At 30.2% G+C, this 21,377-nt stretch overlaps 1 protein-coding gene across 2 annotated transcripts in view; it reads left to right on the forward strand.

The window, feature by feature from the left end:
• The window catches only part of LOC149786159 (prestin-like), a 45,599-nt gene that overhangs the window by 2,461 nt on the left and 21,761 nt on the right, over window positions 1-21,377 (forward strand). For both annotated transcript variants that reach the window (XM_089978155.1, XM_089978156.1), the window contains exon 2: window positions 8,560-8,666. In XM_089978155.1, coding sequence (XP_089834281.1) covers window positions 8,560-8,666 — 107 coding nt within the window. The remainder of the gene's footprint in view (window positions 1-8,559; window positions 8,667-21,377) is intronic.

Raw genomic sequence — 21,377 nt, forward strand, 5'->3', positions numbered from 1 at the left:
CCAACTTTCGGAAATGCTGTTTGATTGGTAAATGACATGACCCAATTTTCTCATTTGGAAAACTTTGGTATTTTCAACAAGTAGTTAAATAGCGGCTATCTTGAATACGAATTCGTCTACACTAATGAAAACTGGCATGTTACTGCATCTTATTAAGTGTGAGTTATTTATATAAAGCTTGGCGATTTGACATAATTGTGACGCATGAAAGAATGTAATATTTTAACTATTTTTATTTGTTATACTTGTAATATCTTGAACCATTTTATCAAAGCGTAATTCTGACAAAGATTAACTCAACCAGTAAAGAAGCAGTTCAATGTGCCATTTTTCATGTTTAAATTTCAGTTTTCTGTTTGTCATATATATATATATATATATATATATATATATATATATATATATATATATATATATACTGGACCCAGCATCACCTCTACTAATGAAAATAAGCCGATGTTTGCATCGTAGGAAGGTATTTCGATCATATAAAAATAAGCCACTGTAACATTTGTGTTACATTTGATAGACTTCACTATTTTTACCTGCCAAATCGTTACACCTTCAATATCAATGACAGTATTTCTTGTAAACCCCTGCAAATTGAATGTTTATGCATCTCATCAAGAGTATAAACTACAAATAAAAGGTCAATGCCATCTAATGTTCAAGATTTAAGGACTTTTTGTTTAAATTAAATGCATTTGTTTGTTAAAATCATATCATAGCTTCTTTCATGATCCAATTTCCTCGCTTTTTTTAGATGTAAGTTTGTTACACTCTCAGTACATTCCATCTAGATTAATACAGCATGAAGACTATTCCATCTAGATTAATACAGCATGCAGACTATTACATCTAGATTAATACTTCATGAAGACTGTTACATCTAGATTAATACAGCATGAAGACTATTACATCTAGATTAATACAGCATGAAGACTATTACATCTAGATTAATACAGCATGAAGACTGTTACATCTAGATTAATACATCATTAAGACTATTACATCTAGATTAATACAGCATGCAGACTGTTACATCTAGATTAATACAGCATGAAGATTATTACATCTAGATTAATAAAGTATGATGACTATCACATCTAGAGTAATACGGCATGAAGATTATTACATCTAGATTAATAAAGTATGATGACTATCACATCTAGAGTAATACGGCATGAAGATTATTACATCTAGATTAATATAATTTTGAGTCTGTTGCATCTTAATTATTATAACATTTAGACTATTATCTTGATAAATAAAAATCTTAGACTATGACTACAGATTTATAAAACATTCAGCTTCATGATTACATATATATTAGCACAACTAAGCATACAACATCTAGATTAACACAACTGAGCATACAAGATCTAGACCAATACAATTGAGCCTACAACATCTAGACTAGTACAACTGAGCCTACAACATCATGATTACTACAGCTGAGCATACAAAATTATAATAATACAACTGAGCATAAACCATCTCGATTAATACAACTGAGCATCCAACATATAGACTAATACAACTTACCATACAAGATCTAGATTAATACAATTGAGCATACAACACCTAGTCTAATACAACTGAGCATACAAAATCTAGATTAATACAACTGAGCATACAACATTATAATAATACAGCTGAGCATAAATCATCTAGATTAATACAACTAAGCATAAGACATCTAGATTAATACAACTGTGCATACAACATATAGATTAATACAACTGAGCATACAACATCTAGATTAATACGAATGAGCATACAACATTATACTAATAAAACTGAGCATAAATCATCTAGATTAATACAACTAAGCATAAGACATCTAGATTAATACAACTGTGCATACAACATCTAGATTAATACAACTGTGCATACAACATATAGATTAATACAACTGAGCATACAACATCTAGATTAATACAACTGAGCATACAACATTTAGACTAATACAATTGAGTATAAAACATCTAGATTAATACAACTGAGCATACAAGATTTACATTAATACAACTTAGCATACAACATCTAGATTAATACAACTGAGCATGCAACATCTAGATCAACACCACTGAGCATACAACATTGCGACTAATACAGCTGAGCAGAATACATCTAGATTAATACAACTGAGCACAAAACATCTAGATTAATACAACTGAGCATACAACATTGCGACTAATACAGCTGAGCAGAATACATCTAGATTAATACAACTGAGCACAAAACATCTAGATTAATACAAATGAGCATACAACATTGCGACTAATACAGCTGAGCAGAATACATCTAGATTAATACAACTGAGCACAAAACATCTAGATTAATTTAGCTGAGCATACAACATTTAGACTAATACAACTGAGCATACAACATCTAGATTAATACAAATGAGCATACAACATTATAATAATACAGCTGAGCATAAATCATCTAGATTAATACAACTAAGCATAAGACATCTAGATTAATACAACTGTGCATACAACATATAGATTAATACAACTGAGCATACAACATCTAGATTAATACAAATGAGCATACAACATTATACTAATAAAACTGAGCATAAATCATCTAGATTAATACAACTGAGCATGCAACATTTAGATTAATATAACTGAGCATAAAACATCTAGATTAATTCAACTGAGCATACAACATTTAGACTAATACAATTGAGTATAAAACATCTAGATTAATACAACTGAGCATACAAGATTTACATTAATACAACTTAGCATACAACATCTAGATTAATACAACTGAGCATGCAACATCTAGATCAACACCACTGAGCATACAACATTGCGACTAATACAGCTGAGCAGAATACATCTAGATTAATACAGCTGAGCATACAACATCTAGATTAAAACAACTGAGTATAAAACATCTTGATTAATACAACTGAGCGCAAAACATCTAGATTTATACAAATGAGAATACAACATCTTGATTAATACAACTGAGCAAACAACATCTAGATTAATATGTTACGTGTTTAGGATTTTCCAAACAGTAACAATAAAAAGGTGAAGACAACAAGTTTTGTAAAATTTAACAAACAATTTATTTCCCTAGAAAAACAAGGTCAAAATGAGAAAAAAAACTTACGGTTTTAAGAATCAAATCCAAAAATAATCCAAGAATAAAAAATAGAAGTCATAATAATAAAATGTTCTAACGAGGCTGAGTTCGAATCCCGATGAAATCCAAAATGTTATTTGTCGATTTCAATTATGAAACTAATTTAAGAAAGAAAAATAAAGTTGTTTACTTAACTCATGAATCAAGGTCACGAACCAGATCAACATTAAATGCAAATTTTCTAATATTCGGTTTACGAAAAACTGAACTGAGTTTTTGGAAAATGTCAAATCCAGTAAATAAAATTTCATTTTAATAGCATGTTATGGAATAAATTACAAATATAAAACTAACGATCAAACAATTAAATCAAATGTAAAGTATATCAAATCTATATAACACTTACCAACCGAAAGAAAAAGAAAGATTTATATAGTAAAGCTTTCCATTTACCATAAATTAGTTATACATGAGATTAAATTTTTTAAGAAGAACTCTTTTAAATTATACAAAGTACACATGAATTAATACACTTCTATGCACGAGAAAGCGTATCTGTTTTTAAATTATCTTTTCCCTTAATGTGCATGAGGTCAGTATTATATTCATATAACAACAAACTCCTCTGTAGTAGTCTTTGATTTTTATTTTTTCATCTTGCCGATGAAAGTAAGGTGGTTGCGATCACTAAACACAATAATCGAAGAAGGAGCTGAACTAATATAAACTTCAAAATGCTGTAATGCCAGTATCAAAGCCAAACCTTCCTTCTCAGTTGTTGAATAATTTCTTTGGTGCTTATTTAATTTCTTAGAAAAATAGCACAATAAATGATCAACACCATTTTCGTCTTCTTGAATCAATTCTGCTCCAATCCCAACATCACTTGCATCAACAGACAGTTTAAATGATTGGCTGAAATTTGGAGCTGTAATAACTGGCGCGCTTTTAAGTATGGCTTTTAACTAATCAAAAGCCTCCTGACATTTTTCAGTCCAAAGGAACTTGTTTTTCTTGCTCAGTAAATTTGTCAACGGTTCAGCAATTATGGAACAATTGGAACAAAATTTCCGATAGAATCCAGTCATACCTAAAAATCCTACTAACAGGTACAGAGAATTCAGAGACAGCCTTGACCTTAGCATCTATAGGTTTAACTTGTCCGTGTCCCATGACATTTCCCAGAAATGTCTCACAAGCACGGCAGAACTCATTTTTGGATAAATCAATTATCAAACTTGCATCAGTGAGTCTGTCGACGAATTTCAGAATTGTCGCTAAATTTGTTTTCCAGGTGTCGTTGTTGATGATGACATCATCGATGTAATCATCACAATTATCTAGACCAGAGGTGATCATATTCATTAAACGTTAAAAAGTACTTGGCGAACCCTTCATCCCAAACGCCATCACTTCATATTTATAAAGTCCATCTGAAGTCACGAATGCCGAAATTTCCGTTGATCTTTCCGTCAGTGGAATTTGCCAAAATCCTTTCAGAATGTCAAAGTTGGTGACATATGTGGCATTTACGATTTTATCAATGCAGTCATCGATTCTTGGTAATGGAAATGAATCTGTGTTAGTCACACTGTTCACCTTCCTATAATCAGTGCAAATACGGAAAGTCTTATCTGGTTTCGGAACAAGTATACATGGTGTACTCCAGTCACTCTTACCAGGCCCTATGAAATCATTCTCCAGCAAATACTGTATTTCTTTTTTCAAGTATTGCTGTCTGAGAAGGTTCATCCTGTACGGGTGTTGATTCACAGGTTAGGAATTTACAATTTCATCGTCAAGGAAAATTTTGTTGATTCTTGTAGGAACATCTGGAAATAAGTGCTCATATTCAAGTAATAACTCTTTAAGTTTAATCCTTTCTTGCTGTTGCAATTGTGAAAGTTTCTGGTCCAGATCATTCATAATTTCTGAATTCCGAAGGTTTGTCGCTCCAAAATTAGTATAATTCGATGATATTCCTTCACTTAAATCTTCAATGAGTAGGAAAAGTACATCGAAATTACTTGCATGTTTAACCTGGCTATCTCTCTCAATAAACTCCTTTAACATTTTTATGTGGCAAATTTGTTCTTGTTTTCACCTCCCAGTAGTATTTATGATGTAATTTAAATCATTGCCTTTCTTTTCGACTGTGGAGGGACCATAATAATTGGCCTGAAGAGGATTTGGTGGCATGGGCAAGAGAGCCAGAATTCCATCACCAGTCCGAAAACTCCTTTCCATTGAGTATTTTTATATCTTAATTTCATTTGTGACTGAGCGGAGTGCAGATTCGCTCTTGAAACTATGATCGAGAAGATTAATTTCAGTATCTTCATTAGAAAGAAGCTTCTCTTTCAACAACTTCAATGGTCCACACACAGTGTGTCCAAAAACCAGTTCAAAGGGACTGAATCCTAAAGATTCTTGAACTAATTCCCTAGCAGCAAACAATAGTAAGTGAATCCCTTCATCCCATCCTTTACACGTATTAAAACAATATGATCGAATAATATTTTTTACAGTCTGATGAAATCTTTCTAAGGCCCCTTTGCTCTAAGGTGAAAGGGAGAAGATTTGAGTTGTTGGATGCATAATTCGTACATAACTTGCTGAAAAATTCCAGACAAGAAATTTGAACTTTGATCAGATTGGACAGATTTGGGAAGGCCAAACTGAGTAAAAAAAAATTATCAAAGCTTTTTCTATTGTTTTAGATTTAATATTCCTCAAAGGAATTGCCTCTAGAAACCTTGTTCACGCACACATTATGGTCAACAAGTATTGGTTACCTGACTTGGTCTTAGGTAAGGGACCAACACAATCTACCATAATTCTGCTAAATGCAGGAATAGGTTTTAGATAAGCCTTAGGCATTTTCTGATTGGGGTTTCCTACCATTTGACAAGTAGGACTAGATCTACAGTATTTACAAATATCACTTTTAATTTTTGGAGAATAGAAGTGATTCAAGATCTTCTGATAAATCTTATTAATCTCAAAATGACAAGCCAAAGGAGTTTCATCCGCCAGATTGAGAATTTCTGTCGGTAGGATTTTGAAACCATAAGTTGATAGTTCACTAACCACTGGTCACCAGCATGTACCTCGGGAGGTCTCCATTTTCTCATAAGAATTCCATTTTTAATGAAATAACAGACAGGTACTTCAGTGGCTTCAGTTTCACTAAAGGCCCTTTGAAACAAACAGATCGCAGGATACTTTTCATGTTCGACGACATGTAACTGTAGCTTGTCACCCTGATTAGAATACAGAGAATCAGGAGTTACAAAAGGATCACTGTTATCAACACATTTTGATTGATCTAAACAAGGAGTGACAGTGAAATATTCCATTGTTTGAATTCTGTAAATGTCGATAACTGTCTTTGTCGAAGAATTTAGAGCACAAGTATTTCCAGGGAAACATAATCTCTTGGAATACACATAATTTCTAGAAAAATTAAAAATTAAACTTAAACTGGTCAAAAAAATCCAGTTCGACGTCTCAAGTGTTAAGACAAGAATAAAATTATTTCTCAATACATCAATGTTAAATCTGGTTACCGCGCAAAAAAGATGCCTGAATGCGGGTCAACCATCCACTAAAACCAGACTCTCGAAATAATTGCTACATGTTATTCATCACGTACTTCAAGTACTCCCCCGGGTCTACATTATGGAACTGCTCTAAGAAAGAATTTAAAAAATGTTGTTTACTTCAACTCGTGAATCAAGGTCAGAAACTGAGTCAGCATTAAATACGAAGTTTCTATTATTAGGTTTACGAAAAACTGAACTGAATTTCTCGAAAATATCTAATCCACTAAATAAAATAACACTACAATAGCATGTAATGGAATTTTTGAAAATTAAAACTAACAAACAATCAATTAAATCAAATATAAATTAAATCAAATATACAGAAGAAATACAACGAAGCAGACAACAACTAGATTAATACAACTGAGCATACAAAATCTAGATTAATACAACTGAGCAATCATCATTTACTCTAATACAACTGAGCATAAAACATCTAGATTAATACAACTGAGCATGCAACATTTAAATTAATACAAACATCTAGATTTATACAGCATGGTAATACAACATCTACATTAGCACAATTGAGCATACAACATCTAGGTTAATACAACTGAGCATAAAACGTCTAGATTAATACAACTGAGCATAAAACATCTAGATTTATACAGCATGGTAATACAACATCTAGATTAATACAAATGAGAATACAACATCTAGATTAATACAAATGAGCATAAAACATCTAGATTAATTCAACTGAGAATACAACATCTTTATTAATACAACTGATCATACAACATCTAGATTAAAAAACTGAGAATACAACATCTACATTAATACAACTGAGCATAAAACATATAGATTAATACAACTGAGCATACAACATATAGATTAATACAACTGGGCATACAACATCTAGATTAATACAACTGGGCATACAACATCTAGATTAATACAACTGAGCATACAACATCTAGATTAATACAACTGAGCATACAACATCTAGATTGATACAACTGACCAAACAACAGCTAGATCAATATAACTGAGCATACAACATCTAGAATAATACAACTGAGCATACAACATCTAGATTAATACAAATTTAAGACTATTACTTCTAGATGAATTAAACATTCAGATTATTACAACCTAGATCAATACAACTTTTGGACTATTACATTTAGACTAACTTTGAGTTAACTGCGTCTAGATTAATACAACTTTGAGCATATTAATTTAGCTTAATACAACTTTGTTTCAGTCCTATACTCATGAAAGTGTGCATGTGTAACATAATGAAGCAAATATTTCGTTTCTCCATATGGTAGCACATTCGTTGGCTTAGATTCGCGACTCACCTATATTGTGGGTAACAGGTTCGAATCCTATCAAGACCAACTTAAATCAGCCGTCACTATGTATCCATTTTTGAGGTTCTAAACTCCCATCTGTCGCCATCATGCCAGATTAGGTCGGCTATCATGATGTAGGCATTTGTGAGATTCTAAACTCTCAGTGTGTCACTCCTTGTATTGTTGGATACTCTAATTGTGTTCCTACTGGAGAGGGGATTTGTGTATCAACATAGACATTATCAACTCCCAGAGTAGCGGCATCATGCCATTCTGAATATTGGTGAATATTGTAAATGTGTTTGTGCTTACGAGGGAATCTGTGTCAATTATATATATATATATATATATATATATATATATATATATATATATATATATATATATATATATATATATATATATACATGGAAGTTATTCAGATAAACATAGTGTATGGACCTTCGAAACTTAATTTCAGATCGACATATCATTTTAGTTTCCTTATGTGCCCCAATACAGCACTGTCTATTCATTTATACATGATTCACTGTTTACTGTTTCAGACAGTGTGGCTAGTGATGTTTGTGTCTGTCTTGGTACTGGACATCGCCCTTGTGTTGCTGACAGGATTTGTGTTGACCATATACTTTGCTGTCAGGCTCGCCCACAAGTAAACTGATTATCTTTAACTTCAGTCTGAATGCATATTCTTTACCAATTCATTCATCTTTACGCGATCATTCCCTTTAGTGTTAAGTATTCATAAACAATTCATTCATCTTTACATGACCATTCCGTTTATTGTTAAGTATTCGTAAACAGTACAGTAATCATTACATAATTAATTGGTGTTCAGTATTCGTGAACAGTACAGTCGTCCGTACATGATCATTCCGTTTTAGGTGTTAAGTATTCGTACATGAATTAGTATCTTTACTTAGAATTTACCTACAAATTGCGCGACATATTTAAGACCCAACGCTGCTATTTCAGGCTACACTTCGCGTACTGTAATAAATACTCACGTTTAGCTCATTCATTCGACTTTGTATATGTACTCCAAGTTTAACTTGCTACCATGTCCTTCAGAAATACCAGGTCATATTCCCTCGCTACCGATTGACATGGCCATAGTTGCGTCCGCTTAATATGCAATATGAATTTAATACTAACCTCTCATTGGTCGACTGAAAATGGTATATTGCGCCTCCTGATATCCTGATTTCAGTCGAGACTTAAAGGAGCAGTATTTCATGCAGTGCGTTGTATTTGCATATTAAGGGCAATGTCGATCGGTAGTGTGGGAAAATAGTCTGGTATTCATATTGATCAGATATATTAAATAATATCAACTAAACATTACGCAGCTATATTGTACACCATTCTGTATATTACTCTACTAAATCGTATATCATCACACATAATACGCTGTTAGTATACCATCATACATATTACACTGCTAAATCGTATACCATCATACATTTACGCTGCTAAATCGTATACCATCATACATATTACGCTGCTAAATCGATTAATATTATACATATTACGCTGCTGATTCGTATATCATCAAATATATCACGCTGAAAACTCGTATACTAGCACACATATTACGCTGTTAAACAGTATACAAAAATGCATATCACGCTGCTAAATCGTATACCATTATACATATTAAGCTGCTAAATCGTATACAGTTATACATATCACGCTGCTAAATAGTATGCCATCACACACATTAAACTGCTAAATCGTATACCATCATACATATTACGCTCTTAAATAATATACCATCACACACATTACGCTGCTAAATCGTATACCATTATATATATTACGCTTCTAAATCGTATACTATCACACGTATAACGCTTTTAAATCATATACTATTATTCACATTATGCTGCTAACTCGTATAACATCACACATATTACGCTGTTAAATTGTACACCATCACACATATTACGCTCCTAAATTGTATACTATCATACATATTACGCTGCTAAGTTATCTGATATCATATACATTCAAAAATCTATTTTTAATACACACCTACTGATTCTGATTGACTACCTTTGTATTATCGGGCATAATACATACAAATCTCACTTTAAACAAGTAAACAAACTCCAAAAATTTTGCAGTCACGCTGATAAAGACCATTAACTTCAAAACCTCTTCTTGTAAAATGTTCGGTAAATTGAATTTCATGCCAAAATAGAATGAAATTCCAAAAGGTGTCTTGGTAAACAAGGTCTCAAACCTTACGCTTAAATAAATATATAATCTCCCTACCCCTATTTAACTCAACAAAGTCCTAAATAGATACCTAATCTCCGTACCCCTATCTTAGTATACAGAGTCAAAACCTAAATAAAATCCTAATCTCCGTACCCCTATCTTAACATACTAAGTCATAAGCCTAAATATATACATAATCTCCGTAACCTTATCTTAGCATACTGAGTCATAAGCCTAAATAAATACCTAATCTCCGTACCCCTATCTTAGCATACTGAGTCATAAGCCTATATAAATACCTAATCTCCGTACCCCTATCTTATCATACCGAGTCATAAGCCTATATAGATACCTAATCTCCGTAACCCCATCTTAATATATAGTAATAAGCCTGAAAGAAATACTTAATCTCCGTGCCCCTATTTAACTTTATAAAGTCCAAAATAAATATATAATCAGTATACCGCCTGTCTCAGTATACCAAGTCCTAAATAAATATCTAGTCTCCATACCCCCTGTGTCAGTATACACAAACCTATATAAATGTCTAATCCCCTTACCCTATTTCTAGAATTCATGTATACTTCTTATGCTTCTTGACTGTATGTTTGTTTACATAACTCTAGCTACATATTCCTTTTATTCTCTTTACATACATTTTATATAGCTCTAGCTACATATTCCTTTTATTCTCTATGCATACATTTTATATAACTCTAGCTACATATTCCTTTTATTCTCTATACATACAATTTATTTAACTCTAGCAACATATTCCTTTTTTACTCCATACATACATTTTATATAACTCTAGCTACATATTCCTTTTAATATCTATGCATACATTTTATATAACTCTAGCTACATATTCCTTTTATTCTCTATACATACATTTTATTTAACTCTAGCAACATATTCCTTTTTTACTCCATACATACATTTTATATAACTCTAGCTACATATTCCTTTTATTCTCTATGCATACATTTTATACAACTCTAGCTACATATTACATGTATTCTCTATACATACATTTTATATAACTCTAGCTACATATTCCTTTTATTCTCTATGCATACATTTTATACAACTCTAGCTATATATTACATGTATTCTCTATGCATACATTTTATACAACTCTAGCTACATATTACATGTATTCTCTATACATACATTTTATATAACTCTAGCTACATATTACATGTATTCTCTATGCATACATTTTATATAACTCTAGCTACATATTCCTTTTAATATCTATACATACATTTTATATAACTCTAGCTACATATTCCTTTTGTTCCCTATACATACATTTTATACAACTCTAGCTACATATTACATGTATACTCTATACATACATATGATACAACTCTAGCTACATATTACATGTATTCTCTATGCATACATTTTATATAACTCTAGCTACATATTCCTTTTAATATCTATGCATACATTTTATATAACTCTAGCTACATATTACATGTATTCTCTATACATACATTTTATATAACTCTAGCTACATATTACATGTATTTTCTATACATACATTTTATATAACTCTAGCTACATATTCCTTTAATTCTCTATGCATACATTTTATATAACTCTAGCTACATATTCCTTTTATTCTCTATACATACATTTTATTTAACTCTAGCAACATATTCCTTTTTTACTCCATACATACATTTTATATAACTCTAGCTACATATTCCTTTTAATATCTATGCATGCATTTGATACAACTCTAGCTACATATTACATGTATTCTCTATGCATACATTTTATATAACTCTAGCTACATATTCCTTTTAATATCTATACATACATTTTATATAACTCTAGCTACATATTACATGTATTCTCTATACATACATTTGATACAACTCTAGCTACATATTCCTTTAATTCTCTATACATACATTTGATACAACTCTAGCTACATATTACATGTATTCTCTATACATACATTTTATATAACTCTAGCAACATATTCCTTTTATTCTCTATGCATACATTTTATACAACTCTAGCTACATATTATATGTATTCTCTATACATACATTTTATATAACTCTAGCTACATATTCCTTTTATTCTCTATGCATACATTTTATACAACTCTAGCTACATATTACATGTATTCTCTATACATACATTTTATATAACTCTAGCTACATATTCCTTTTATTATCTATGCATACATTTTTTACAACTCTAGCTACATATTCCTTTTATTCTCTATACATACATTTTATTTAACTCTAGCAATATATATTCCTTTTTTACTCCATACATACATTTTATATAACTCTAGCTACATATTCCTTTTAATATCTATGCATACATTTTATATAACTCTAGCTACATATTACATGTATTCTCTATACATACATTTTATATAACTCTAGCTACATATTCCTTTTATTCTCTATACATACATTTTATTTAACTCTAGCAACATATTCCTTTTTTACTCCATACATACATTTTATATAACTCTAGCTACATATTCCTTTTAATATCTATGCATACATTTTATATAACTCTAGCTACATATTCCTTTTATTCTCTATACATACATTTTATTTAACTCTAGCAACATATTCCTTTTTTACTCCATACATACATTTTATATAACTCTAGCTACATATTCCTTTTAATATCTATGCATACATTTTATATAACTCTAGCTACATATTACATGTATTCTCTATGCATACATTTTATATAACTCTAGCTACATATTACATGTATTCTCTATGCATACATTTTATATAACTCTAGCTACATATTACATGTATTCTCTATACATACATTTTATACAACTCTAGCTACATATTACATGTATTCTCTATACATACATTTTATATAACTCTAGCTACATATTCCTTTTAATATCTATGCATACATTTTATATAACTCTAGCTACATATTACATGTATTCTCTATGCATACATTTTATATAACTCTAGCTACATATTACATGTATTCTCTATGCATACATTTTATATAACTCTAGCTACATATTACATGTATTCTCTATACATACATTTTATATAACTCTAGCTACATATTCCTTTAAATATCTATGCATACATTTTATACAACTCTAGCTACATATTACATGTATTCTCTATGCATACATTTTATATAACTCTAGCTACATATTACATGTATTCTCTATACATACATTTTATACAACTCTAGCTACATATTACATGTATTCTCTATACATACATTTTATATAACTCTAGCTACATATTCCTTTTAATATCTATGCATACATTTTATATAACTCTAGCTACATATTACATGTATTCTCTATGCATACATTTTATATAACTCTAGCTACATATTACATGTATTCTCTATGCATACATTTTATATAACTCTAGCTACATATTACATGTATTCTCTATACATACATTTTATATAACTCTAGCTACATATTCCTTTTAATATCTATGCATACATTTTATATAACTCTAGTTCCATATTACATGTATTCTCTATGCATACATTTTATATAACTCTAGCTACATATTACATGTATTCTCTATGCATACATTTTATATAACTCTAGCTACATATTACATGTATTCTCTATACATACATTTTATATAACTCTAGCTATATATTCCTTTAAATATCTATGCATACATTTTATACAACTCTAGCTACATATTACATGTATTCTCTATGCATACATTTTATATAACTCTAGCTACATATTACATGTATTCTCTATACATACATTTTATACAACTCTAGCTACATATTACATGTATTCTCTATACATACATTTTATATAACTCTAGCTACATATTACATGTATTCTCTATACATACATTTTATATAACTCTAGCTACATATTACATGTATTCTCTATACATACATTTTATATAACTCTAGCTACATATTCCTTTTAATATCTATGCATACATTTTATATAACTCTAGCTACATATTACATGTATTCTCTATGCATACATTTTATATAACTCTAGCTACATATTACATGTATTCTCTATGCATACATTTTATATAACTCTAGCTACATATTACATGTATTCTCTATACATACATTTTATATAACTCTAGCTACATATTCCTTTAAATATCTATGCATACATTTTATACAACTCTAGCTACATATTACATGTATTCTCTATACATACATTTTATATAACTCTAGCTACATATTACATGCATTCTCTATACATACATTTTATACAACTCTAGCTACATATTACATGTATTTTCTATACATACATTTTATATAACTCTAGCTACATATTCCTTTTATTCTCTATGCATACATTTTATATAACTCTAGCTACATATTCCTTTTATTCTCTATACATACATTTTATATAACTCTAGCTACATATTACATGTATTCTGTATACATACATGTTATATAACTCTAGCTACATATTCCTTTTATTCTCTATGCATACATTTTATACAACTCTAGCTACATATTCCTTTTATTCTCTATGCATACATTTTATACAACTCTAGCTACATATTACATGTATTCTCTATACATACATTTTATATAACTCTAGCTACATATTCCTTTTATTCTCTATGCATACATTTTATATAACTCTAGCTACATGTTACATGTATTTTCTATACATACATTTTATATAACTCTAGCTACATATTACATGTATTCTCTATACATACATTTGATACAACTCTAGCTACATATTCCTTTTATTCTCTATGCATACATTTTATATAACTCTAGCTACATATTCCTTTTATTCTCTATACATACATTTTATTTAACTCGAGCAACATATTCCTTTTTTACTCCATACATACATTTTATATAACTCTAGCTACATATTCCTTTTAATATCTATGCATACATTTTATATAACTCTAGCTACATATTACATGTATTCTCTATGCATACATTTTATATAACTCTAGCTACATATTACATGTATTCTCTATACATACATTTTATATAACTCTAGCTACATATTACATGTATTCTCTATACATACATTTGATACAACTCTAGCTACATATTCCTTTTATTCTCTATGCATACATTTTATACAACTCTAGCTACATATTACATGTATTCTCTATACATACATTTTATATAACTCTAGCTACATATTCCTTTTATTCTCAATGCATACATTTTATACAACTCTAGCTACATATTATATGTATTCTCTATACATACATTTTATATAACTCTAGCTACATATTCCTTTTATTCTCTATGCATACATTTTATACAACTCTAGCTACATATTACATGTATTCTCTATACATACATTTGATACAACTCTAGCTACATATTACATGTATTCTCTATACATACATTTTATATAACTCTAGCTACATATTCCTTTTATTCTCTATGCATACATTTTATATAACTCTAGCTACATATTCCTTTTATTCTCTATACATACATTTTATATAACTCTAGCTACATATTCCTTTTATTCTCTATACATACATTTGATACAACTCTAGCTACATATTACATGTATTCTCTTTACATACATTTTATACAACTCTAGCTACATATTACATGTATTCTCTATACATACATTTGATACAACTCTAGCTACATATTCCTTTTATTCTCTATGCATACATTTTATACAACTCTAGCTACATATTACATGTATTCTCTATACATACATTTTACATAACTCTAGCTACATATTACATGTATTCTCTATACATACATTTGATACAACTCTAGCTACATATTCCTTTTATTCTCTATGCATACATTTTATATAACTCTAGCTACATATTCCTTTTATTCTCTATGCATACATTTTATATAACTCTAGCTACATATTCCTTTTATTCTCTATACATACATTTTATTTAACTCTAGCAACATATTCCTTTTTTACTCCATACATACATTTTATATAACTCTAGCTACATATTCCTTTTATTCTCTATGCATACATTTTATATAACTCTAGCAACATATTACATGTATTCTCTATACATACATTTGATACAACTCTAGCTACATATTACATGTATTCTCTATACATACATTTTATACAACTCTAGCTACATATTCCTTTTATTCTCTATGCATACATTTTATATAACTCTAGCTACATATTCCTTTTATTCTCTATGCATACATTTTATATAACTCTAGCTACATATTCCTTTTAATATCTATGCATACATTTGATACAACTCTAGCTACATATTACATGTATTCTCTATACATACATTTGATACAACTCTAGCTACATATTACATGTATTCTCTATACATACATTTTATATAACTCTAGCTACATATTCCTTTTATTCTCTTTACATACATTTTATATAACTCTAGCTACATATTCCTTTTATTCTCTATGCATACATTTTATACAACTCTAGCTACATATTACATGTATTCTCTATACATACATTTGATATAACTCTAGCTACATATTCCTTTTATTCTCTATACATACATTTGATACAACTCTAGCTACATATTACATGTATTCTCTATACATACATTTGATACAACTCTAGCTACATATTACATGTATTCTCTATACATACATTTTATACAACTCTAGCTACATATTCCTTTTATTCTCTATGCATACATTTTATATAACTCTAGCTACATATTCCTTTTATTCTCTATGCATACATTTTATACAACTCTAGCTACATATTACATGTATTCTCTATACATACATTTGATATAACTCTAGCTACATATTCCTTTTATTCTCTATACATACATTTGATACAACTCTAGCTACATATTACATGTATTCTCTATACATACATTTGATATAACTCTAGCTACATATTCCTTTTATTCTCTATACATACATTTTATATAACTCTAGCTACATATTACATGTATTCTCTATACATACATTTGATACAACTCTAGCTACATATTCCTTTTATTCTCTATACATACATTTGATACAACTCTAGCTACATATTACATGTATTCTCTATACATACATTTTATATAACTCTAGCTACATATTCCTTTTATTCTCTATACATACATTTGATACAACTCTAGCTACATATTACATGTATTCTCTATGCATACATTTTATACAACTCTAGCTACATATTACATGTATTCTCTATACATACATTTTATATAACTCTAGCTACATATTCCTTTTATTCTCTATACATACATTTTATTTAACTCTAGCAACATATTCCTTTTAATATCTATGCACACATTTTTATAACTCTAGCAACATATTCCTTTTTTACTGCATACATACGTTTTATATAACTCTAGTTACATATTATTTTTATCATATTACTTTTATTCTCTATACATACATTTTATATAACTCTAGCAACATATTCCTTTTGTAATCTATACATATGTTTTATATAACTCTAGCTACATATTCTTTTTATACTCTATACATATGTTTTATATAACTCTAGCTACATATTCTTTTTATACTCTATACATACGTTTTATATAACTCTAGCTACATATTCCTTTTCCGTTTCGGAGACCACCCTGTGGAATGCAGATCCTTTCTCTTTATTCGAAGACCACCCTGTTGAACATGATATTTTTTTTCATACTCAGGATCACCCTGTGGAAAAATCATTTTTTTCCTACACGAGGACCACCCTGTAGAATGTGTACTGTGTAATTGTACTTATATAATGTATGCCTTGTGTTTGTATTAAGAAATGTGTAATGTTCCATTGAGCTAACATTTGCGTGTGCTGTGTGATTTTTGCCGAAATACATGTGTAATTTGTATGTGTATTTGTGCCTGTATACGTGTCTACTGTGTGTTTGTACTTATATATATATATATATATATATATATATATATATATATATATATATATATATATATATATATATATATATATATATATATATATAGACTATGATACGGGTGTTGGTGTAGTGGACTACGCACGGTATTGTTTTTATATATTGTCATTAATGGATTACGCATTACGTAGTACTAAACTTTGGCCAAGTACTGTAATACGTAATTTCTCGTATGTCAATGTCGTCATATACCGGGGTACAGATTTTTGTGCGCTTAACAATGGACAAATACTGGAATATGCATTTTGTCGCACTAACCTATGGCCAAATACTGGGACATGCATTTTGTCGCACTAACCTATGGCCAAATACTGGGACATGCATTTTGTCGCACTAACCTATAGCCAAATACTGGGACATGCATTTTGTCGCACTAACCTATGGCCAAATACTGGGACATGCATTTTGTCGCACTAACCTATGGCCAAATACTGGGACATGCATTTTGTCGCACTAACCTATGGCCAAATACTGGGACATACATTTTGTCGCACTAACCTATAGCCAAATACTGGGACATGCATTTTGTCGCACTAACCTATAGCCAAATACTGGGACATGAATAGACTGCATATCAGGAGCTTAGACGCATGAGCTCCATTCGCAATTTTTTTTAGATTGACGTCACTAAAACATGTGTGTGTTTCTTAGTACTTTGAAGACTGGACTGTTGTAATTGATTCCTATCTGATTTGTCTCAGTATCTACTACAAAAAACTTCAAAAGATCAAAACACGGCTGATCGGATCATACTTAGAGTATAACACACATCCGTCCCTGCTCTTTAACCTTCTCTGTATACGTGTTCGATCTTAAATCATTCCCAAATTCTGTTCACTGTCCTATATTTCGTTGAGTGGCTAAAGTCCAATATTGCTATCTGACCTCAACCAGGTGTATACCCATCTAGAAACTTGCGCTCCTCTTGCGGCACTCCTATTGTTAAACGAAGTCATATGGATAGATTTCTTATACCAGGGCCCGTCTGTGTGGATCATATTACCCATAGACCTTAGACACAAGGACACTGTGATCTCATCCAATAGTGCTCTTAAAACTCTCATATTTCGACTGCAAGAAGAGACTTAAATACTTAATCATGTCTACTTTCTTAAATATTATCAGCATGCTTTTCTTCATATTGATTGTTTTGCAATATTGTCGTGTATTATTTTGTGTTATATAATATTGTAAAACGCATATAGGTTCTAAAGAGTAAGCGCCGTGCTAAGTCCACATTATTATTATTATTATTATTATTATTGATGTTGTTGTTGTTGTTGTTGTTGTACTTAGCATGGCTAAATAATGAGATACGCATTTGGTTGATCTTCATTATTGCCAAATACTGAGATACACGTTTTTGTTATTCTTTACTATGGTCGTGTACCGGGATACGCAATAAATTATATTTAAGTATGACAAAGTACAGGGATACGCATTATGTTATATTTCACTAAGGCTATGAACTGGGATACGAATTGTGTATACGCATTTGGTTGTATTAACTATGACCTGTTACTTGTATACGCATTTGGTTGTATTAATTATGACCTGTTACTTGTATACGCATTTGGTTATATTAACTATGACCTGTTACTTGTATACGCATTTGCTTGTATTAATTATGACCTGTTACTTGTATACGCATTTGGTTTTATTAACTGTGACCTGTTACTTGTATACGCATTTGGTTGTATTAATTATGACCTGTTACTTGTATACGCATTTGGTTGTATTAACTATGACCTGTTACTTGTATACGCATTTGGTTGTATTAATTATGGCCTGTTACTTGTATACGCATTTGGTTGTATTAATTATGGCCTGTTACTTGTATACGCATTTGGTTGTATTAATTATGACCTGTTACTTGTATACGCATTTGGTTGTATTAACTATCGCCTGTTACTTGTATGCGCATTTGGTTGTATTAATTATGACCTGTTACTTGTATACGCATTTGGTTGTATTAATTATGACCTGTTACTTGTGTACGCATTTGGTTATATTAACTATGACCTGTTACTTGTATACGCATTTGGTTGTATTAATTATGACCTGTTACTTGTATACACATTTGGTTGTATTAATTATGACCTGTTACTTGTATACGCATTTGGTTATATTAACTATGACCTGTTACTTGTATACGCATTTGCTTGTATTAATTATGACCTGTTACTTGTATACGCATTTGGTTTTATTAACTGTGACCTGTTACTTGTATACGCATTTGGTTGTATTAATTATGACCTGTTACTTGTATACGCATTTGGTTGTATTAACTATGACCTGTTACTTGTATACGCATTTGGTTGTATTAATTATGACCTGTTACTTGTATGCGCATTTGGTTGTATTAACTATCGCCTGTTACTTGTATGCGCATTTGGTTGTATTAATTATGACCTGTTACTTGTATACGCATTTGGTTGTATTAATTATGACCTGTTACTTGTATACACATTTGGTTGTATTAATTATGACCTGTTACTTGTATACGCATTTGGTTGTATTAACTATGACCTGTTACTTGTATACACATTTGGTTGTATTAATTATGACCTGTTACTTGTATACACATTTGGTTGTATTAATTATGACCTGTTACTTGTATACGCATTTGGTTGTATTAATTATGACCTGTTACTTGTATACACATTTGGTTGTATTAATTATGACCTGTTACTTGTATACACATTTGGTTGTATTAATTATGACCTGTTACTTGTATACGCATTTGGTTGTATTAACTATGACCTGTTACTTGTATACACATTTGGTTGTATTAATTATGACCTGTTACTTGTATACACATTTGGTTGTATTAATTATGACCTGTTACTTGTATACACATTTGGTTGTATTAATTATGACCTGTTACTTGTATACACATTTGGTTGTATTAATTATGACCTGTTACTTGTATACGCATTTGGTTGTATTAACTATGACCTGTTACTTGTATACACATTTGGTTGTATTAATTATGACCTGTTACTTGTATACACATTTGGTTGTATTAATTATGACCTGTTACTTGTATACGCATTTGGTTGTATTAACTATGACCTGTTACTTGTATACACATTTGGTTGTATTAATTATGGCCAAGTACTTGTATACGCATTTGGTTTTATTAACTATGGCCAAGTACTGGGATGCGCATTTGGTTGTATTAACTATGGCCAAGTACTGGGATGCGCATTTGGTTGTATTAATTATAACCAAGTACTGGGATACGCATTTGGTTGTATTAACTATTGCCA

This window comes from Sinohyriopsis cumingii, chromosome 12 (genome assembly GCF_028554795.1).
Source record: "Sinohyriopsis cumingii isolate HCF-2022 chromosome 12, ASM2855479v2, whole genome shotgun sequence".
NCBI classification, from domain to species: domain Eukaryota; kingdom Metazoa; phylum Mollusca; class Bivalvia; order Unionida; family Unionidae; genus Sinohyriopsis; species Sinohyriopsis cumingii.